General features: G+C 32.7%; 2 protein-coding genes across 3 annotated transcripts in view; both read left to right on the top strand.

Moving 5' to 3' along the window:
• The window catches only part of LOC134236474 (uncharacterized), a 77,449-nt gene that overhangs the window by 18,474 nt on the left and 34,175 nt on the right, over nt 1-24,800 (top strand). Inside the window, exons 2-3 of one of the 2 annotated variants that reach the window (XM_062718659.1) lie at nt 12,581-12,709; nt 16,772-17,169. In XM_062718659.1, coding sequence (XP_062574643.1) covers nt 12,581-12,709; nt 16,772-17,169 — 527 coding nt within the window. Of the gene's footprint in view, nt 1-12,580; nt 12,710-16,771; nt 17,170-24,800 lie in introns of those variants that run through there. The other variant, XM_062718658.1, reaches the window with a different exon arrangement.
• LOC134236478 (complement C1q-like protein 2) overlaps nt 1-24,800 on the top strand; it is a 67,414-nt gene that overhangs the window by 28,506 nt on the left and 14,108 nt on the right. The window lies entirely within an intron of this gene.

Raw genomic sequence — 24,800 nt, 5'->3', positions numbered from 1 at the left:
TCTGATTGTACACAGAAGTACTCTGGAGCTGACGTTAAAAATTGCTTGAGTTTCTGATTGTTAATGTCTATGAAGTTTTTGGAGATCAGATCTTGTAGCAATTTACCGAAATTACCATGTATCAATTGCGCTAAATTTATAGCAGATCTAGACCTATCTTTGTATTCATATGAAGCAAAATTTGCAAAAAAATATATATGAAAGAAATAAAAGATACATAGAGACTGACACATCTGTTATTATTTGGATATTATATTACGCAAAGACGTTAATGATAAGCTAATAATAACGCCTTATGATAAACGAGAAGACTAACTTTTCAATTGTCAACTTCCCCTACCTGTATGTAGCAATATATCCTTATCATATGCATATGGGGCTAGTGTCTCTCAGTTGATCGATACGCAAGAAAATGTTCTGCTTATGAGTAATTAAGAATAAAGTCATTGACAAAGAAGGCAATAAAACAAGGATATCAAGAGTCTTTTAAAAGCCTTCATGTTGCAAGTTCTGTGGTCGATACACTTACCTTGTCAGCAAATAGAATCCATCATTACATCAAATGATAACTGACTTTTTTACTATTAATTGTTATAGACCATTATTTACAAAATAAATCGGCTGGGCATTTTTCCTTAAACTGTCCGAATGTCTACTTTAAAACTGACTTTTGAATTATTTTTTTAAGCTCAAAGGAAACAGGACAGTGCTAGCAGAGGGAAAGGGTTGAAGTTATTTAGGAAATTATATATGGAATATTTGTGAACATCAAATCATGAACGAAGGCAAAATTACTAGAATGTTATGAATCCTAAACTGAATCTTGTCGACCATGGGTAATTCACTGCTTTTACTAGTACTGCAAGAAGATTACATATAATGGGTCATTTTCAAAAAAAGTCCACTTTTTTGTCTTTTGATCAGAATAATAGGAAAACGTTTTTTTACAGTGAATTTTTTTTTCCCGTTGGTTAATATACATGGTCATACAGCTTATAAGTTATTTTTATGATCATCTCCCAAGTGTTTTATAAAAATATTCTCTGCATTCCAAGTAAAATTTAACAGTAAAACCATGTCACATTAACAAAAAATTTTTAACGCGCTTATTTAAATGAAAGGGAAAATATTACCCTGTGAAGATATGTACAAATTTTGCACCTCATATTAATTGAATTCATTTACAGATTAATTTAATATGATTGTTTTACTTATGCCGCCCACTAAATACTAGTATTGTGCATTTAACATTCAGGAAGTGACATGTCCTTCCAGTTTATGTCATCCCTGTTACCACAAAGAAAATGTTAAAATAAAAGTTATCTCACTTTCCTAGGAACTGTTTTCATGATCAACAATATATCATCATTTTCTGTTGTCTCAAGTTTATAAGCGCCATGATTTGAAAGTGAGTAAAGAAAGGGTTCAAAGGTCGATAAGTTTGTCTAATTGGTAGAGTATAATGTAAATATGTCCTATCTGTTACCTTCATAATATGCAAGTTCTCTTTAAATTATTTATTCTGCTAAAACAATCAGATTTACAAAGTTACAAAGAAACTGTTTCAATGTCTTGATGATGCAAAAAGAGTACGTTATACTAAATAACCGGTGATTTATATGAGAAATGTCCATCCTGTTACTGTCATTCCTGTTACCATTAATATGGTAACAGTAAGGAAAACTGGACTTCATATCTTGAGTTTTAACAATAAAAACAATTACTTTTATTTTTCTAAGTAATATAAGTTTAATATCACATGTTAAAAAACTTCGTAAATCATATCGAATTAAGTAAGTGCTTCAAAAAGTGCCATTATAACTTAAACATGCACTCTTGTAACAGAATGGACAAAAATTTTAACAGGAGGGACAAATTATCCTGGTATTTATATACCTATTTAAGTTTCATAATTTGTTTTTCTTAAAATAATGAAAAATTCTTAGTTTTGCAACAGCATAGAGTACCTTTAATAAACAAAAATTGAACTGATAGATATTTTAATAGCACTTTAGAATTAAATTTCGTAACAGGATGGACATAAATGTCTTTTATTGTCTCAAATTTGCCAGATTTGACAAAATCATTTTTTTTGTTCTACATTTATTTCTCTTTTCCTAACCAATAAAGTTAAAAGAAAGTCAATTTTTTATTTAAAATGTAGATTTCATTGTCCATCCTGTTACACTGTTTTGTCCATCCTGTTACTGTTTTGTCCTTCCTGTTACCCGAGTCCTTACTGTTACCAGTATTTTTTCCTAGTTTAAATTGCTTTGGCAGAGCTCCTGTTTAAATAACTTTCTGTAACTGTTTATTCTAATCACAAAAATAATGTACAAGAATGTTTTTTTCAACTATAGCATATAAACATTCCGCAATAAGGCTTTTCATGAAGAAAAACCCGTAGATTTTGCTTCTGTTTGGTATATGGTAGTTTGACCTGCTTTTAAACGCTCATATATTAGATGAATGTCAAACATCTTGGCATTCAATGATAATTTTCTCATTTATTAACAGTATACAGAAGATAATTTGATGAAAATTTTGAAATAGAGTTTTACAGCTCTTTTATGAAAGTAACAGGAAGGACATTAAAGTTTAAATGACTAAGATAAAATGTCAATATTTTTTAAAAGAAATATTTTCTTTTATGCAATGCAGTGGATTTTAGTAGTTTATTACTATATTATTCAAATAAAGTTGAAAAAATCATAGTAAAACCACTTTCATTTTTCAAAATATGTCATTCAAAAAATAGACTTTTTTTGAAAATGACCCATATATAGCTTTATAAAGAAGTCTTGAAAAGAGACTACGAAATTACATTTTTCAGAATCATCACGGTCTATGTAAAAATGTATCATGAGCGCATTTTAAGGCATTATTTTTTTTCCCTTAAACACTTCAACCTGGCAGTAGACGATTTTCAAACGCTAAAGGTATTAAGACCAATGCAGTGAATCTAAAAAGCACTCATATATTTAGGGATAAATTTCCTTTTTTATAAAAGAAAAGACCCGCGTCCCCAATCCATCCCCAAAATAAAATAAAATGAAATATTAAAAAAAAACGTGTTTAATAGCTTAGAGAGTGTCATAATAGATGCTTTTCTATTGACATAAATGTACATTTCAAATATTTTTTAGCTGGATTTTACTTCTATAAGAATTTCTTTTAACTTTATGATAAAAAGATTAAAACATTAAAGAGGAAGTTGACTTACGTCAAAAAGAGTCGAAAACAATCTAAATATTTGCCACGTCATGTTTAAATGAATTTGCATCTTGCGCATGTGTCATCAATAGAAAAAAGGTCAAAGTTTATATGCAAATGTATATAATGCTCAATATTCTCTTGGATCATTATCACTTCTCTGATTTTCAAGATGAAGCAAGCACTACTGTTTACGTTTTTGTTTGCTTTTCTCATACAAATAAATGGATTGTCCATATTCACGGACGGCAGTGGCAACAGTTCATCTTTACTGGACATCGGTGATCCGGAATCCAAAAATACGGACGTCTTCCGACAGTTACTGAACCAAGAAACAATCATTAGAATGTCACTGGTGAAAAACGTTCACGCTTTAATGAAAGACATGCTGGATCTGAAGAAAAATATGGAGACATTGAAAACATCCCAGCAGAAAACAGACGTAGAAATGGCCGCCTTAAAACAGGAGGTTGATAAACTTAAAAGAGAAAACCAAAGACTTGAGCTTGAAAACAGACGCTATGAAGAAACTTTCACATCTGTAACAGTAAATTTTACCAAAGTCGATGAACACATTCAACAGGTTGTAGAACAACTGGAAGAGAAAAGAGAGTATTTTGAGACAAACACTAGTGCAGTACTGGCGGATCTCAAAATCGAGGTTCGGTACTTGTCAGTTACTCTTCTGGACTTGAATAAACACACTTTGGAAATTGACAAAAAATTTCCTGAAATGATGCAGGAAAAATATGAACAGTTATCTTTGAGATTGAACACTTCTGTGGAGAACTTGAAGGATGATATCATGACAACAAATAAAACAATGTTAAAATCAGTGTCCGACCTCGAAAACGTGCAAAGTCTAATTCAAAGTTCTATAGCCGGTAAGTAACATTCTTTTTTGCTTTGTATAAACTCTTCTAAATAGTATTACATCTTCTTGGACAAAATAATTGCACAAATGTTATATTTTGTCGGGAATATGGTTTCTGAAGTTTGATGTTCTCTCAAGGTTTTAGACTTCAAAGAAATGGATTGCTATTTTAAAAGTACAATATCTTTAAGGGGAATGTACAAGCCATATTGGATCAAATCTGGTGTAAAATAAGAAATACCAAGAATGCGCTTATACTGTACCAAACTAGCCCAAAGTTACTCAAAGTGCCAATGTACTCATTACCTACTGTTAGAGACCAAAATTAGTAAATAATTAAGTTGATTTTGTTTTAATTAGGAGGAAATTAATCATGTTAGAACTGCGCAGCTACAGCATTCACGAGAAGAAAAATGCATTGAAAATGATGTTAGTTCGATTTATTGATAATATGGCTACAACCATTTGTTTCGCTTTTTTTCTTGTCATTATACATAATTCTTGAAAATTTGAATTTTCATATGGGGGTCTTCCTGAGGCCATGTGTTTATTTCGTCCGCCATTCCTCTGTCACACAGAGTTCACATAACATTGATTTTAGGGTAAAAGCAATCTTAACAACATCAAGACATGAAATTACTAAGTAATAATCATTAGTTTATATAACTTACTACTTTTATTTGTTGCATCACATCGTATGATTAATGAAAAAACCGCAATTTTAACTCCAATCCAGCAAATCGGGAAAACTGTTCTGTTTATAGCTCGAGTTTCCTCGTTAATATCATTCCACTGAGTACGTGGTTGGCATGTGCATATATCTGCTGTGGATAGATGCATTTATCACCATGATTATATTAATTTTTCATGGAACAAGTCTTGATAATTTGTTGGTTTAATAAAGCTAAAAAAAGATTTTAAAAATGTCCTAAACATATGTGTTTACGGCGGGTCTTTTTTCTATGGCGATATTTTCAAATGGGGCTCTGCAAGGAGGATGCTTAGCTTTTAATTTGAAAATGTAAACAAATTGTGGTGTATGAAAAACAAACTGTAATTTCATGTATTACATTCGAAAAGTTGGTACATTTGTCTATTTTGTTTAGCAGTTATATAGAGAAAATAGTCAGTGATAGGATTTCCTTCAGACACCTCACATAAATAGAGAGATTGTTTGCGACGACCCGCACATTGTATGGAGTAATGTTTGGACATAAAACACATCATGTCTCATTATGTTGACAAAGTTGTAAGCTCTCGCTAACATACAAAGTTTGATGAAATATATTGATTCGTTTCTTTGAAATTTAGAAGCGAGCATAATGTTTGCAAAGAAAGATCCATTGCATATACTATGTCTATCTTCGCAAAAAAACCCCCAAAAAATAATATAATAAAATAAAATAAAATTAAATTAAAAATGAAAAAAAGAGTAAGAGGTTATCCCCATCTGAAAATGCTATGCTTGTATTTCAAAATAGTGCTATACCTTAAGAAATTTGGCATTACTAAGTACATGTATGAGATGGAACATGTACTAGCCTAATAATTGTTAAGACCACTATTTATAAAAATATTTGGTTGCCCTCTCTCCCAACCTACTGCCAATAGAAATTGCCCGACTCAATTCTTTTTAAAAATATCCCATTACACGATATTTTTTTCTTTTTCTTCCGTCAATAAATATGTTTAAATTTTAAGGAAAATTTGTTCTCACCTATAAATACGAACCCAATATTTTCCCCCTGAGATGGGAGGACCACCAAACGTCATTTTAAAGATGGTCTAAAATATTTAATTATGTTGATTTTTTTCTTTACTCAGTAAAATTGTAAATTTTACAATATCGAAAATGGATAAACAGAATTTTTTGATTTAGTAAATCTCCTAAACCACTCTGAATGTTTTCTTTCCTTTTCAAATGTTGCTCCGATGTGATGAAAATTGTAAATGTTTATTTGACACAGTGTACTAGTAGGTAGTAAAACAAGGTCATTCATATCGATTTTATGTGTCTATTTTTCTTTGTGTTTCATTGGTGATAATTAAGAATTTAATATATTAAACAAGTTATCTGTGGCAGACTTATAAACTCTTAATTTTTAACTTTGATGGTGCTCATTTTCCTTACCTGGAATCAAAGAGTTTAAGAATTTTTTTTTATGAATACTTACACTATTTAACATGCATTCTCTGTAAGCACCAAAAAATTTCCTATAGGGCTTGGAAACGACATATCTCCGATTTTGATGAAATTTGCACCACAGGTGCACCTTGGTACAAAACCAGCAAATATGGTGTTAGAAGTTTCCCACGTGCACCCGGTTGCCATGGAGACGGATCCATTGAATTTGGCCATTTTCGGCCATTTTTGACCAAACAAAAACATGAAAATTGAGGAAATATGAATGCATTTTTTTCTTTATGTAGTGAACTCAAATATAAATCTTTGTATCATAAGAAAACATCAACTGTTAAAGAATACAGGGCATATAACCAGTTATACCAGAATTGACCCCACTCTGCTAATATACTGTATCAAATAAACATTTTCAATTTTCATCACATCGGAGCACCATTTGAAAAGGAATGAAATCATTCAACGTGGGTTAGGAGATTTACTGACTTAAAAACTTTTTTTTTCTCTATTTGCCCATGTTGTCAAAATTACAATTTTACAGAGTAAGGAAAAACATCAACATATTTAAATATTTGAGACCATCTTTAAAATGACGTTTGGTGGTCCTCCCAAATTCAGGGGAAAATAATTGGATCCGTATTTATAGGTGAGCAAAAAAATTCCTTAAAATTTAGATATATTTGTTGACGGAATAAAAAGAATAAATACCATGTAATCGGATGTAAAAAAATGAGTCGGGCCATTTCTAGGCAGTAGGTCGGGAGAGAGGGCAACCAAATGTTTTTATAAAAAGTGGTCTTAACAATACAAGGCTAGTGCATATTCCATCGCATACTTAGTGATGCAAAATTTTATAAGCTTTGGTACTATTTTGAAAAACAAACATTGAATTTTCGGGGGGGGGGGGGGGGAAGGGGGTAGCCTCCCACTTTTTTTTACGAAGATAGATATAGCATAGGCAATGGACCTTTCTTTGCAAACATTGTATCTCTCTTTTAAATTTCAAAGAAACAACAATATATCTAATCAAACTTCGTTTGTTGGTGGGAGCTTACAACGTTCTCAACATAATTAGACATGATGTGTTTTTATGTCCAAACATTACTCCATACAGTGTGTGAGCCATCGCAAACAATCTCTCTATTTATGTGAGGTGCCTGAAGGAAATTCTATGACTGACTATTTCTTCTATCTCACTGCTAAAAAAAATTGACATATGTACCAACTTTTCGAATGTAATACATGTAATTTCAATTTGTTTTTCATGCACACATACCGTTTAACATTTTCAAATTAAAAGCTAAGAATCCTCCTTGCAGAGCCAAATCTGAAAATAACTCCTATCGTCACAGAAAAGAGATCCACCGTGAACACATATGTTAAGGACATTTTAAAACTTTTTTCTTAAGTTTTAAAGAAATCAACAAATTATCAAGACTTGTTCCATGGAAAATAAAATATGATCATGGTAATAAATGCATCAATCCACAGCAGATATATGCACATGCCAACCACGTGCTCAATGGAATGATATGAGCGAGGAAACCCGGGCGATAAACAGAGCAGTTTTTCCCGATATGCTGGAGTGAGGTAAAAATCGCGTTTTTTCATTAATTACACAATGCGATGCAACAAATAAAAGTAGTAAGTTATATAACCTAAGGATTATTACTTATAAATTTCTTGTCTTGATGTTGTTATGGTCGCATTTGTTCTAAAATAAATGTTATATGAACTCTGTGTGACAGAGGTTCGGCGGACGTAATGAACACATGGCCTCAGGATGACCCCCATATGAAAAAATAAAATTTTCAAGAATTATGGATAATGACAAGAAAAAAGCGAAACAAATAGTTGTAACCATATTATCGAACTGACATCATATTCAAAGCATTTTTCATCTCGTGAATGCTGTAGCTGCGCAGTTCTAACATGATTAATTTCTCCCTAATTAAAACAAAATAAACTGAATTGTTTGCTAATTTTGGTCTCTAACAGTAGGTAATGAGTGCATTAGCACTTTGAGTAACTTTGGGCTAGTTTGGTAGAGTATTAAGCGGATTCTTGGTATTTCTTGTTTTACACCAGGCTAGATCTGATATGGCTTGTACATCCCCCTTAATGGCGTGAATACTGCTTGTTTTCTCCATAAATTTCAAAGCCTCATGCGAGATTTATTTCTGCTTAAAAAGCACACATGAGGCATTCAAAATCTAAATCATACACATACGACACTTGTTTCATAATATAAGTTACATTTTTAAATCTAATTATTTTTCTTACCTATTACACTTTTATTACATACTATATATCATTTTAAACACCAAATCCTACATATTTGTTCCATGTGAAAAAGTCCAGGAAATCATGGTCTTACAATGATTAATTGTGCTATAAACGCCGGTGTCATAATTTGAATATTTTTCAAAATAGACTTTTCTTATCCATTCAGTGCTGAATTTTAAAGCTGTTTTTGTTTTCAATTCATGTCGCCAATATTCAATCAGAAGTTGATGAAATAAATTTTCCAAAAGAATAGAAGCTTCTAGGATGCTTATCAGAAGGCTAGTAACAAGGTTTAAGGTGGATGTCCGGCTACCTTTAGTGCAGTGAGAACAAAATGTAAACATTTCTTCAGACAAACTCTGGGTCAAGGTCAAAGGGTCAACGTTGTTGGTTTCTAATGAAAGGCCTTGTCTCAAAGATTACATATGGTAAGTATGGAAGCGCTGGCCCTTACTGTTCAAAAGTAATGGCCAAGGTTGAAATTTGTAAAAAGAAGGTCAAACTCCAAGGTCAAGGTCAAAGTTATTAATATCCAAATATCCAAAGTTATTAATATCCAAAGAAAGGTCTTTTCACAAGGATTACAAATTTGAAGTATGAAAACCCTAGCCCTTACCATTCAAAGTTATGACCAAGGTTAAAGATTTTTCATAAGTACGGAAATCGCCAAGGTCAAGGTCAAAATTCTTTGTTTCAAATGAAAGGTCTTACGAAAAAGAAGTGATATTTGAAAAATGAAATTTCTAGTATCTACCGTTTAAAAATTAGGGCCAAAGTAAAAATTTGCATTTTTTGTGTAAAAGTGGGTCTAACTCCAAGGTAAAGGTAAAAGGTCAAGAGTTTTGGTATCAAATGAGAGGCCTTGTCACACAAATTAAATATGTAAAGTATGAAAGCCATAGTACTAACACTTCAAAAATTATGGTCAATGTTATGTTGTATTTTTAAAGTAAGTCAAACTCCAAGGTCAAGGTCAAAGGGTCAAGGTTCTTGGTATCCAATGAAGCATCTTTTCAAAACAATTACATATGTGAAGTATGAAAGCCCTAGCTCTTTGTGTTTAAAAGTTATAGCCAAGGTTAAAGTTTTTTTTATAAGTACAGAAATCTCTAAGGTCAAGGTCAAAAGGTCAAGATTGTTGGTATCCAATGAAAAGTCTTTTCACAAAAAATACACATGTAAAATATAAATGTCCTGCTATCTACTGTTGAAAAAATATGGCAAAAGTAAAACTCAAAATTTTTGTGTTAAAGTGGGTCAAACTCCAAGGTCAAGGTCAAAAGGTCAAATTTGGTGGTACCCAAAGAAAGGTCTTGTCACAAGAAATACACATGTGAAATATGAATATCATAGTTCCACTAAATCAAAAGTTATGGGCAAGGTTAAAGTCTTTGCGGACAAACAGACAAACAGAAAGACAGACAGACAGACAGACAGACGGACACGACAAAAACTGTATACCCCCGAAACTTCGTTTACGGGGGCATAAAAATATTAAACTCTTTGATTCCAGGTAAGAAAAATGAGCACCATCAAAGTTAAAAATAAGGAGTTTGTAAGTCTGCCACAGATAACTTATATTATAGATCTATCAAAATTTTAATTATCACCAATGAAACACAAAGAAAATTGGACACATAAAAATCGATATGAATGACGTTGTTTTAGTACCTACTAGTACGGGGGGTGATCAAAAAGTTCGCAAACTATCTCTATATCTACAAAACCACAATTCAGATTAGAAACAAATTTGGTACACACATAGCCAAACGCAAGTTCTATAAATAGCATATGCTGAATAAAGTCTTGTTCCTTGTTTGTGACGTTACAATGTGAAAATGACGTCACTATGCAGGTTAGTTGTGACGAAAAATTGTTGTTTCAGTGGAACTCGTTCAACAAACGACTGTTAAATTCATTGTATATCATAGAAATGCCTTTGAAGTTGCGTATAAGAATTTGTTCACAGTTCATTAAGACAAATGACTTCCTATAATTTCAATCAATGATTGTATAGATCGTTTTAGTGAAGGAAGGCAGAAGGTAAAATAAGATACTTATTATGTTGCCCGATGAAAGCAAGTGTGAAAAGAGATGTGTTTTTAATTAAGCAATATGCTATCAAAGACCTCCAATTTACACTTTGAAAAATACTTGAATATTTCAACAATAATATAACTATCAATACCTAAGATATCGTTTACTTTTTGATCACCCCTCGTATACTGTGTCATGCAAATAAACAATTTTCATTACAGCGGAGAAACATTTGAAAAGGAATGTAATCATTCAGAGTGGGTTAAGAGATTTACTGAATAAAAAAAACACTTTTTTTTCTATTTGCCCATATTGTCAAAATTACAATTTTACATTGTAAACAAAACAATCAGCATAATTAAATATTTGAGACCATCTTTAAAATGACGTTTGGTGGTCTTCCCAAATTCAGGGAAAAGTTATTGGGTCCGTATTTATAAGTGAGAAAAAATTCCTTAAAATTTAAACGTATTTGTTTACGGAAGAAAAGGAAAAAATATGAAAAAGAATGGCGGACGAAATAAACACATGGCCTCAGGAAGACCCCCATATGAAAAATCAAATTTTCAAGAATTATGTATAATGACAAGAAAAAAGCAAAACAAATGGCTGTAGCCATATTATCAATGAATCGAACTAACACCATTTTCAATGCAGTTTTCATTTCGTGAATGCTGTAGCTGCGCAGTTCTAACATGATTAATTTCCTCCTAATTAAAACAAAATAAGCTTAATTATTTACTAATTTTGGTCTCTAACAGTAGGTAATGAGTGCATTAGCACTTTGAGTAACTTTGGGCTAGTTTGGTAGAGTATTAAGCGCATTCTTGGTATTTCTTATTTTACACCAGACTAGATCCAATATGGCTTGTACATCCCCCTTAGGATAGGGAACGGGCAATATTTAATAAATAACACGGTATTCCAGAAAGCCTAAAGACTTTAAAAAAGCGGAGATTTTTTTTTGTGAGATGGAGACTCTAAATGAAGCAAATTGCAGAGAAAAGTGTCTGATAGATGTTTTCAGTAATGGATGCTGGTAATATCAGCATTTACAGCATACATTAAACTTTGGAATATGATTTGAAGTTAGCAGCGTACAAATTTTCAATAATGCAAGGCAAGAGTTTGACCTTGGAATTCGACAATCTCAATCTTTGGGCTCTTTTCTGTAGGGATTCTTAAGGAACAGGGTCTAGAATCTTAGACCACAGATACTGAATGAGCTAAAAAAGAACAGACGTTCAAATGAGGAGAGTCAAAGCAAAAAATACATGACAAGGTTATACTCCATTCAATTTTTAAGAAGCAACTTTCATTTGTTTTTGAAATAATGGAGATCAATTAGAACATGTAATGTGGACTTTTGACGTTGTGAAATTCAATGTAGCAAAAATAATGAAACTTGAAAATTTCAATAATTTTCATAAATGTTAAATATTTTGTTCAGTGTTTAATATTTTAGTTGGTAATTAAACATAATGAATCTTATGGATAGATGCAAAAATTTGATAAAAAGACATACATGTATCTGTATCTTTTTTCTTGTGTTTCTTGTGTTTGTCAAATTAAAGATTCAAAATGTAACATATATTATGAAACACCCTTTACTAAATTTATAAGTTCAAATCATAGACTGACAGTTCCTGTCTCATTCGTACGAAACGACAAGTGACTACCGACATCTTGATCCAATCGGCAATCCTCGGCTGACTACGCTACGCTCCATTCAAACCACAATAAACTGATAAGCTGCGACTGTTGAGTCAGTGAGTCATCCTAAGCCGACGAATGTTTAAAATGTACCATTTTCAATTAATAAATGTTACTTTCTTTAATTCAAGTAATGTAGGGTACGTAATGTGATAAGAGCTTCGCAAGGTAATTGAAATACCTTCAGACGAAGCGAAAGGTGTGAGTGAATGTATTCAACCCCGGTCTGGGGCGGAAGTGTGTATCAATATAAAACTGATTTCTTTGTAATGTTTATATAATGTTTCCAAAAGATTCTTCTTACATTTTAATTTCAGTGAACATCAGTAAAACATTAGAAGACATTATGTCGGAAGTGAAGCAATCGAAGTATGAACAACTGCAGCTGTCTTCTACCGTGTCCTCTCTCGAGGTGTTCCGAATGAATTTGACAAATAACATATCAGGTAATATTTTAAATAATGAGAGAACAGTAAGAAGTTTCGAGAGCCATTTTCTGTAACCACTTAAACTTCGTTGCCACGCATGATCACCTATTTTGATGAAACTTCACTTATTTTTAGTACATATGTCAAAAAAATTTTCGTTGCTATATGTCTCAGTTGCTATGGTAACAGCCGGAAAAAATTGCGACTTTAAATCTTTGCTGAGCCTTAAAGAAAACTAGGAAAGTGCAAACAAACCATTCTCACAAAAACATGACACCTTGCTTCTTTGCGGTGTTACCAAGGAAACAACGTACATAGTTGTTAAAAGTTAATTTTCTTGGCTGTATTAAAGGTACTTGGACACAGATTTGAAGTTACTATTTTCTGTATAATATCACGAATTATATATTTCAATATATAAAAGGAAAAGTGCCACTTTTCCTAAGGATTAAGAATAAAATTAAAATTCGTGAAAGTGCGAGGGTGTGCCAATCAAACCCGCCCAAAACTTTGAAGTTTTAATAACTTTTAAATGAAATAAGATTTTTAATTAATTTTTGTGTGATTGCCATTCAAATATATAGGTCGTAATTTTATAGAGAAAATATTAACTTAAAATCTGTGTCCAAGTACCTTTAAAAATTTACTTCCAATTAAATCAAGAAATATACTATATGCCTCACCTTGAATAGTATTTATCTGATAGAACTAAAGTTGAATATCATATATTGATGAAATTTAATGAAGAAAACAACACTATTACTATGGTAACCAACAAGGGAGAATATTCGATTTTGTAAACTTTAATTTAAACTTAAACTTCAATTTTAAAGGAAACGTCGGGTCTAGAATAAATTTTTGATATTTCATTCATTGAATGATCATTATTGAATTTTAACTGATACTGTCTTTTGTTTTGATTAAATTATAAAGTAATATGACACCAAACTTTTAGGTGAACTGACTGCTGGAGGCTGCCATGTTGAGAGATAAAGTTATTCGTTTGCTAAATATTTCCCACAATCCTCACTTTTATGACGTGTTCATGACACATTGGCTCTAAGAGTAAACATTATCATGTCGGAATCAAGTTGTGAAAATGCGCCAATTTAGTACTTAGGATTTCAGTTTGAATCTGGATGTTATAAAGGAAATATAATTTCACATTCTTATTTTTTAGTGTTTCAGAATTCAGGAAAATAAAATTGATAATAAAAAGCAGTAAACTGGGGATTAAACTTAGATTAAAAACTTAACTGCAAAGGTTGTATATTTTACTTGATTTTAATTCCAACTATTTTAAATGTTAAAATGTGTCCAAGAAGGAAGTAAATCTTTCTCCTATAATTAAACAATTGATTAAATAAGCCTATTTCTGATGTAAAGAATTTAATTTCTCTGCAGTCATAAATGCATCGACTCTAGATATCTGGCATTTAATCTGCTTCCACTACGTCAGCAGCGGCCATGATAAGGTTTTCCACATGCTACTCAAATTAAGCAGTCAAAATCAAATTTGACCGCTGTTATATGCTGTGTCCTGTTATAAGATGCAGCTTTTCTTTTTATATGAGAGATACAGTTTTACATAATTTATGGAAATGAAAATTCTGACCAAATGTTCCCTTTAAACCCTGTGTATATAATTATTTGTTCTTGGTGTATGTTCTAAGGCTCTTTTCTCTATTATTTGGTCATATTTCATCCATTTATTGCTTTTTAGCTTAATTAAGGCTTAATTGGGCGTTTTTGATCAAAAAGTGTCCGTTGTCTGTCGTCGTTCGAGTTGTTGTCGTCGACGTCGCTGTAAATTTTTCACATTTTAATCTTCTCACGAACCACTCGGCCAATTTCAACCAAACTTGCCGGAAAGTTTTCTTGGGTGAAGGGAATTCAAGCTTTTTTTTCAAGTGAAGGGTCACGCCCTGCTCAATGTGGAGATAATTTTGAATTAATGAAAATTTAATGGCACCTTTTGAAATTCTTCTTCTTAACAACCACTGGGTTAGGAAAGCTTAAACTCATGTGGAAGCATCCTCATGTTGTGAAGATTAAAGTTTGTTCAAATCATGACCCCAGGGTGTAAGGTGGGGTCACGATGGGGATCAATTTTAACATAGGAATATAAAGGAATTTTTTTTTCAAAAAATCTTCATCTCAAGCATCACTTGGCCAGAAAAGCTGAAACTCATGTGGAAGCATCCTCATGTAGTGTAGATTCAAGTTTGTTCAAGGCATGACCGCTGGTGGTAGGGTGGGGCCACAATGGGGTATCAAATTTAGCACTGGAATACATAGGGAAAATCTTTAAAACTTTCTCCCCAAGAACCACTTGGCCACAAAAGATGAAGCTCATGTGGAAGCATCCGCTGGTAATGAAGATTCAAATTTGTTCAAATCACCACGGGGGTAGGGTGGGGCCACAATGGGGTATCAAAGTTTAGCATAGGAGTACATGAGAAAAATCTTTTTATCAAGCACAGCAAACCCATGATTGGTCATAATTATACATGTATGGAAGCATCATCTATTAATGTAGATTTATGTTTGTTCAAATCATGATGTCCGGGACTAGGAAGGGGGACACATTGGGGGATCAAATTTTACACAGGAATACATAGAAAAAAATCTATTAAAATCTTCTCAGGAACAGCAAAGCCATGAGTGGTCATAGTTATGTGGAAGCATCCTCTGGTAGTGTAGATGCAAGTTTGTTCCAATCATGACCCTTAGGCAAGGGTGGGGCCATAATGTGTGATAAATGTAAAATTGCATAGAATTTTTTTTAAATTCTTCTTCTCAAGAAAAGAAAGCCATGATTGGTCATAGTAATATGGGAGCATCCAAGTTTATTCAGATCATGATCCCCAGGGGGAAGATATGGGCCATGATGGGTGAACAAGGTTTTACGTAGGAATACATTGAAAAATAGTTAAAGTTCTTCACAAAGACAACAAAGCCATTATTGATCATTAACATAAAAGCATCAAAAAGGTAATGTAAATTTAAACTTGTTCACATTGTGACAAAAGGGAGAATAGAGGAGTCATCAGAGTGGATCATAACAAATGAATATAAATGCTTTATCAATAATATTTGTCATCTTATAAATAACAGAGCCATTATGTGTCATATTAATTAAAAAGCATCCTGTGTAGATTTAAATTTCTTCATATACCTCCCTCCCTGAACCCAGCTATATACTTTTTGTATTTGAAAATTAAAATTTTCAATAATGAACTGTTTGCTTTTAGCTTTTGAATACTTTGTTACCATAGTAACGTATGTAACCAATTTACCAAATATGTTTATCATGCATTTAAGACACCAGGCCTTAAGCTTTAGGAGACTGTCATTGCCAATTGTTTGCTTTGCCGCACATGTTAACATGGGACTCCAAACACGGTAAAAAATGCCATTTTTCAAAATTTAAGACATGTTGCCATTGTTACTGTAACACAAAGCAACCAATTTTTGCCCAAAATTAGTTTAGAAATTAGTTTAGGGTATCAAAGACTTTAACATAGAAAGTTTGGAGATTGATTAATTTATTGTATATTGTTTAACGTCCCTCTCGAGAATTTTTTACTCATATGGAGACGCCTCCACTTGCCGGTGGAGAGCTGCAAATTTTGTCCTATACTCGGTTCTCAGGGGCATTGAGCAGGGAGGGATCTTTTTCCTTCATGCACCTATCGCGACACGGGACCTCGGTTTATACGGTCTCATCCGAAGGACCGGTCTCCACGTCCCATAGTGGGGTTCGAAACCCCGACGTAAGGATCAACTCCTTACTTCGCGACTCTCCACTGCGCCACGCGGGCGACCAAAGTTTGGAGAAATGCTGAGACAATGTGTGCTACATCTCCTATATAACATTTCAAGTCTTTACAGAGAATGGCTCTTAACACCATACGACTGTTTTTGCGACTTGGATCTTCATAAGATATATTCTTTATTTAATCTTATTTAATCAAATTCAATTCTGCTTGATCGATCATGCATACATAATAATTCCTTGGATCTTCTTCAATCTTCAATAATTCAATTAAAAAAACAATAACGAAAAAATATTTGTAGATAAACCAAAGAGGGTTGGTTTCTCCGCCTCAGTATCATCCGGCAGCTCATCCTGGAACAGTGGAACACTGGTATTTCCTTCCGTCATCACTAATGAAGGGAATGGATACAACCCAAGTAACGGAATATTTACAGCTCCTATCGCCGGGATGTACGTCTTCTTCCTGAATGTTCAAAGCTATTATAGAGAAACCATATATGTTGACATTGTGTTGAACGGATCAACAAAAGTAAGAACTATGGCATATAGTACGAGTAATGATGACTATTACGACTCTGGTCCCAATCTGGTAGTGCTGACTATTCAGAAGGGGGATGCAGTCTGGGTCAAATATTACTCTGGTCAAGGTTATTACTACGATGGTCCCATTACAACTTTCTCAGGTTTTCTTCTTTAATTATAATTGTAATACTTGTAGCTATAGTTCATTGTGTTTACAATGAATATTATCAGTCGTTCATGAACTACTGTCGTACTGATGAACAATAATTATGCATGTTGCATGTATGCTTGAATAGTATCTGATCAAATGTAATAAAAGAGGTTTTATTAAAGTAATCAATTTTATAATCTAATATTATAATCAGCATATATTTTTCATTAAAGGTAGATATGGTGTCAATAGAATGAGGTCATTATTAGTGCGACTTTTTACACTGTATTGTAAATGCAGAATGATCATTTTTAAAGAAATAAATTACAAAAAGAAACTTTTTCGTCTAAAATTCAACCACAACAATCCAAAATTCAATCACAACAATTCAAATATCTTTGCTAAAGAAGGTGTCTCTCTCACTTCAGAAAATTAATGATATTTGTTTATTCAAAAATTTAATGTTCGGCTAAGCGACATTATTTGGTGAAAAGTGCAAAAACATAACTTTACAGCTCATTACTAAGTATATTTTTGTGAGAGATTAGAACAATTGTTTGTAGCATGTACCTTTAATTACCCCTTGGTGCATGTCGAAAAAGGTTTGCATGGAAACTACATTTTCGTTAAAGATTATTATTTTTTACGGATGTGCCATATATCTGTGATGCTTATACAGAACAATAAAAGTTATAATAGAATATTCAAATATTATTTTTATGATATATTTTTCCTCGGCAAATAAAGATTTTTATATTTTATTACTATTTGAAGTTATCAAGAATATTAACTTCAAATAACGTAAGTATTTTGAAATAAATACGAGTATGTTTCGATGACAGGTTTTTGAAGTTAAAGAGAATGGATAGAATGGGGATTTTTTTGCTATAAGTGGTAGAAAATACCCTGAAAAAGTATGGATGTTTTCCTTTTATATCTAATTTTTTTTTTATGTATTTGACTGCAACAGATATCAATATTATATTTAAAAGAAAAATAGAGGGGTAAACTTCTTTTTTTTTTTTTTTTGCTTTTCATTTTTAAGCGACAGGTTAAATACCGGTATCACAAATATTTCTGACAACATTGTAATTTTCAATTTTAAATATATCTTTGTAATATGTTAATATGCGAAAAAGAAAATGCAAGGTAAAGCATGTTTTAATGTTTCATATAAATAATTGAGATGAATTGATAACACAAAAGATGAAAAAGTTGATTAATCAAGAATATCAGCTGTCTCGTTTGAAGTCATCATTTCGTCAGTTCTATGACTGATACAATAATGACCTTGTCAGCAAATACAAATTTTCATTTAGTCAAATGCTGACTGACGTTTTTCATACTGATTGTTAGTCCATTATTTATACACTGAATTGACTACGGATTTTCCAGTGATTTCCCCATCACGACGAGGAGAACACGGCGGGTGTGACCGGTGTGACCGGTCGGCAGGAGATACTCCTCCATGGCACCTGATCCCATCTTTGATGTTTTGAGGTCCGTGTTTGCTCTGTTCCTACTTTGTATTGTTTTATGGACTTTTGAACTTGAATACTGTTCGTTATCTCCATAAGTTTCATGTATATTATTTTAAAGATCGAAAAACACCTAATCATTACTTATTAAAATTGGATAAATACGTTTAGTTTTTATCAGCAGAGTTTTACCGATTTCAAGCAAATAGCGCACTGACGATAGAACTTGTCCACGAACTTTATTAACAACCATCGTTCCTGACAAGTACGAAGCTAGTACCTATTGGTTGTGAAGCTTAATTCAAAACGCCGAAACTTTTAAAATTCCTGACTTAATTCTATGTAAAATAATAGTGTTAAATGCTTTAAAATTAACTGCTTTGTGAAAAAATGGAAACTAGAGTTACTGTGAGCAATGGGCTCAAAAAATGATACCCCTGCATCCCATATGAATATAATGGCAGTGTCCATGTTTTGCTGTGAGAATCCCGAAATATATGTGTCAGACCAAAAAGTAAATAGGAGGTCACAATGGCAATATGTAATAAGGATTCTGTGCAAGTCTCATCAAATTTCATTCGATGGTATGAGAGGAGTTGCGGATAAGAGCTGGGTACCCCAAAGCGTAACAAATGGACTGACGGACGGACATCCGATTACTATATACCCTCCTGCTTTTCAAGCGGGGGTATGATAAGTATAATGAAAGAAAAATACAACAAATTATAATGCTAGATATTTGGACACTTAATCACATGTTTTTTCTCCTCGCTAAAATAATTTAAAAACCAAAAGTTTTGTGAGTAAAGACCCCACAGAATGATACCCCTGCCTCCCAAAAGAATATAATGGCAGTGTTCATGTTTTGCTTTTGTTACAATTCTTTTAAAAGAACAGGAGAGAAATTGTCTATTTAAAAAAAAAAAAAATTAAATGTCCCGAAGAATAATCTATGGGATCCGGTATGTGTCCCAAATCAAATACCTGGTCTAACCTGAAATTCTACTCCAATATCGACATGTTAAGAGAATCTCTTCTATGTTTACGAGGGCTGTTCAATAAATAATGTCCTGAACTATATGACATATATTACAGATATCATATGACATAAAACTTGACTTTCTCTCATTATTGAATCTTTCATGAATTCATAACAGTTTATGTGACCACTTTTCATCACATAGTTTTATCGTGAGAAGCGGGGAAACAAGGGCTTTTCGAGACACTGCATTATAAATGAATGTTAAAGAATTTGTAAACTAGAGTGAAAATAAAAGCTTCATTAAAGCTGCCGTAAAACTTGTTAAAAATCCCAAAGAAATATTTACTGATATATGTGACAATTTCAGCAACCAATGCCTGTTTTATAGACAAAAGAGCAGGTGGATTTCAATGATAAAAAATTATACAATGGGCATCAAAAATGGGTACCCTCCTTGCCAACAAAAATTATAACAACTTATGTACTGTTCGCCAAATTTCAACAAATAATATTTGATGATGTGTGATTGACTTTAAGACACATAGCAAATTTGATAGACATCACATCGGGGGTAGTTTACACTGTATTTAAGAAACGTTTGACGGTAAAAAAGCTTAGTACTCAAAGGTCACCCTATATTTTGAAAAATGAGTGAAAACGACAGTGTTTACGAAAGTCTTAACAGTTGTTTTAAAATATCAGTAATTGTAGTTATTCACGTTTGTTTTATTTTCAAACAGATATTGAAACATGAATCTATTGCTTAAAACCCTAGAAACAAAATTTACCATAAGATGTACTTGATAAAAACGGCGAATGTCTGACAAGTGCACAGGTATGCAAGAGCACAAAGACAGATTTATATGTAATTTTCTTAAACATTAGTGGTATTGTTTTTCAAAATCGTATTCGGAGAGACTATTTAATTTCTGGAGGAGTCTAGAAAGCAAATTTTTGGCCAAAAAATCAAAAGGTTTTTTAGAGGAAGGACCCATAATCAGGAATCCACTACATTGAATTTCTTCAAGACAGCATCCAAACCCGCATGCCTTGAAGAGTTAAGGTGTTTTCGGGATAAACAGAAAGTTAATATTTTTTACATTAACAATATTCGCCAGATCTTTGACATTTTGACTTGTTTCTATTTCCAAACTTGGAAAAAACACCTTTCAGAAGGAAGAAACAAGTTCGGGAAATCATTGGATCTACCATTTTCCAGTATACTAAGGGTCATACCCAAAAATGAGTTCTACAAACGATCAGAAATTGGATAAAAAATGTTACGGACATGTACTTTACTTAAAAGAGATTAATTAGTAAAATCATGAAGAATAAATCATTGAAAAGCGTCTTTAGCTTCTTTCTGAGCACCGAGGACATTATTTATTGAACAGCCCTCGTATTTCTTGCTTTCCTCATTACATACGAGGGCTGTTCGAAAATTATTAAGACATTGTATATATTTTGCTTTCTAATGAACGTCTTTCGGTGAAAATTTGCATATAAGTTAGACATACACTTAGAATTAATAAAAGCATAAAATATTTCACAAATATTTAATATTTTCTGTGCAATGGTATATAATGCGTCATCAGTAGGGGTAACCGGAGCAGTCTCGAAATCAGATATTGAAAATATGTAACACCAAAGTTCTAATTCTTCGTGAACCCATAATAAGAGCGAAAATAATTCTGTTTATGTGTATAATTTTTTCAGCTTAAATTCAAATTCATGTTGTGCAACTTTGTCAGAATTTTGATCAGGAATACGGAGATCATAAAAAAATAAGCGCGGTAGAGAAATCTGCTAAGAACGAAAAAATGGATTTTGACGTCAAGGGCGGAGCAGCGAAGATACCTAAAATTTTATGTAGCGCAATGTAGAACTCTGTTCCAGACTCAACGACCTGCTAAAAGAATAACAACGAGAAATAAATTAGTAAGGGTTTGTAATTTCATTGGTATACATTTTTTTCCCAATTAATTCAACCAGAGTAAAATCAAAAGCTCTGGGCGACCATCAGTTATTATGTACGGTATTAATATCGTTACGGTATTAATATCGTTGACCTGTGTTGCATAAATCGGCACTGCATGATTTTAAGTCATCTTTTCCCACAAATGAAATTTTTACACTCGCGTAGCAAAAGCATACATATTTAAGGAATAATTTAAGAAAAGAGACTGTTTGATTTTTGTACTGTTATATGTAATTACAAAGAAGGAATGCGAAACCCTCTCCAGCTGACGTGACGTTAAATGACGTAGCGATGCTGCTTCGGGTCGATAGACATATGCATGTTTATCATTTCACTAAAACTTTTCTTATCGTCATAGGAATTCGAAATTTTGCATAAGTGTTTTATTCGCTCTTTATAAAATGTTGATGAATTTTCATTAAATTATCTCCGTCCTTAATGTAATTGTCTCAATAATTTCCGAACAGCCCTCGCACATAATTCTGACTGAGAAGAGGATTGATAACTTAACTTTTACAAATTAAGAGCTGAGAAAGAAAGTGGATCACCTCATCATTGCGAATCAGGATTTGTTGAAAGAATTTAAGGGTAGGTATTCTCCTTCTGGAACACGTACGAGTATGCTAATATATCAATATAATCAGTTATAAAATGTTACTTGTCATTACTGCAAATGAATATCCATCAAGATATGTTTTTAAATTAATGAATTTAAATTAGTATAATTTATTTTGTAAACATTGAAATGAATTTTACGGCCCAAATGGATGGACAGTATGTTTTCTATATCAGTACCCAGAGATATAGCAGTGACACATTGTATGTATCTAATAATGGAGAAGCCAAGGTAATGACAATGTCTGACGAAGGAAGGGGTAAAGATTCTTGATCCAACGTGGTGACGCTGAATCTTCAACAAGGAGACAGAGTGTGGGCAAGATGCCAAAGTGGATCAAACTATTACAGCGAAGGAATACCCATTACAACCTTTTCCGGTGTTTTACTTTAATAAAATCAGATAATATTTTGCCTCTTTGTGTCCAGCTCATATTAAAAAGTTTTAAAAGATTTCAATCTGTCCTCAGTGGAAGAAGGACATTTGACAGACTTTGAGGAACTATGTAGTAAAAAAACCCTGTGATATCAGATTTTTGAATGTCATCTAGTCTTGGCTTGTTAATTTGGTTGGCAACAAAAGATATGTACAACTAGAGCCGAGCTCGTTGCAAAGCAACGAATAGGTCTTCCGTTGGAGCTACGGATAGGAAGACGTAACCTTGAGTCTAGGTCAAGCCACATTATAAAGTTATACAAGTAAGCAACCTAAAGGCTTGTAAAGGAAGAAACTTACAATGTTTCACCATGAAAAACACTGTAAAGGAATGTATGTGACCTTGAACTTTCTAAATGACCTTGCGTCAAGCAATGTTTCGCCATGAAAAACGCTGTAAATTTAAGGAATGTATGTGAACTTGAACTTTCTAAATGACCTTGCGTCAATCAATGACAAACTCTGTTATAAAAATCTAATACCGTATAATCCCTATTAACCGCCCCGGGCGCATAGAAAATTTCGAAAAGGAGGCGGTTATTTTGGTATTCTCTTCATATTAATATTTAATGTCATTCTTATACTTCAAAAATTTTAAAGAACAGCTAAAATAATGTCGAACTTTACTTTAAGAGAGGATAATCCACCCAATTTATGCGATATGATTCATTTTCCACTGAGAAATTGGATAATAGACAAGTTACATTTTCACTTTGTTCAAATTTTGGCAGACTTTTGATACGATTCTAGATGATTTTAATCACTGTAGAGGGGGCCCTTGTTTTCTAATAATTGAAAAAAGACCTATGGGGCGCTTATGGGGGCAGGGGTGGTTAATAGGGATCATACGGTATGTGTATTACCGACTGGAAAAGTACACACGTTTTTTATATATTCTTTTAGTCCATGAATCCAGCCAAAACATCTTATCTTTAGTGACCTTGAACTTGAGTCAAGGTCATGTCCCACCCTGCATTATACATGTATCAACAATGTTTCACAGGTACAAATACTGTAGCGAATTTACAGTTTCTCTGTCAGGAACCTTGACTTGTCTGAATGAATGGATATGTTCAGCCTTATTTTTTCTGAGCATATACAGTATCAAATCGGAAGAATCTATTAGGTTCAACACTATGATTTAGCTAAGGATTTAACTAGAAATATGTCTATAGGACATGAATGCATCGCCAAGTGTATATTAGTAAATAATGCAACATTAAAATCTGTATTAATGTTATAATGTATGACGTTTATTGAGAATATCTTGAATAGTTTCTTAAAAATTGAAATCTTAAAAAATGGATATAGATTATAAAATCCCCTTCAAATAATGCATAAGCTTACATAAAAATATCTCAGATGGTTTCTTTAATACTAAGGAAAATGCAAATTAAAGACAAGTGAGGTAAAGGTCACAGGAAAGTGCAAGGTTAAAGTGTATCAGCATACTTAAGTTTGATAAAAATGTCTTGAATTAATTCTTCAAATCTGAGCACCGCCCATGTGGCACAGGGGTTAGAGCATCTGTTCTAGACTAAGGTTTGGATATATCTCTCAAAAGTGTGCATATATTTTGGCCACTTTTGTACATGTAAAAATGAATACATGTATATAATTAAACTTGCATGTACAAGCATATTCCCGTAAAATTGTGCAATTGAAATATTCTTTTCGGGTTTTTCCCTTGAGTTGGAAACGTCACTTACTGGTACACTTACAATTATTTCCATTTATAACTATCGGAGTACACGATGTATTTTTAACACCGACATGCCCGCGGCTCTCTGCGGCCACACACGTGTGAACAAGGACTCGGGTGCAAAACTTTTTGACACAAGGCAACAGAGGTGGATGTAAACTGTAATGACATAACTGAGGGCATTGTGGCATTGCACTTTGAAAAAAATGCATAAAACAAATTCTAGACTTATAGATTTTAATAATTTAAATTGAAAAAGGATACACCCCCAAGGTAAGCCCCAATTTTTAATGCCTATAAAATGTATTTGCTAAACATTTGTGTGAACCCCCCCACCCACCCCCCGTACAGATGCCTATGCTTCACAACAATATAACTGGTATGACGTTAAAATTTTTCAATAAATTTTAGTTTACATAAAATGCATGAAAACTGTAAAAAAAAAATTAGTTCAGTAAAATAAT

The sequence above is a fragment of the Saccostrea cucullata genome, unplaced genomic scaffold (assembly GCF_032062105.1).
Source record: "Saccostrea cucullata isolate Sc308-1 unplaced genomic scaffold, CSIRO_AGI_Scuc_v1 ctg424, whole genome shotgun sequence".
Lineage (NCBI taxonomy): Eukaryota > Metazoa > Mollusca > Bivalvia > Ostreida > Ostreidae > Saccostrea > Saccostrea cuccullata.
This window is presented reverse-complemented; position numbering and strand designations above follow the sequence as displayed.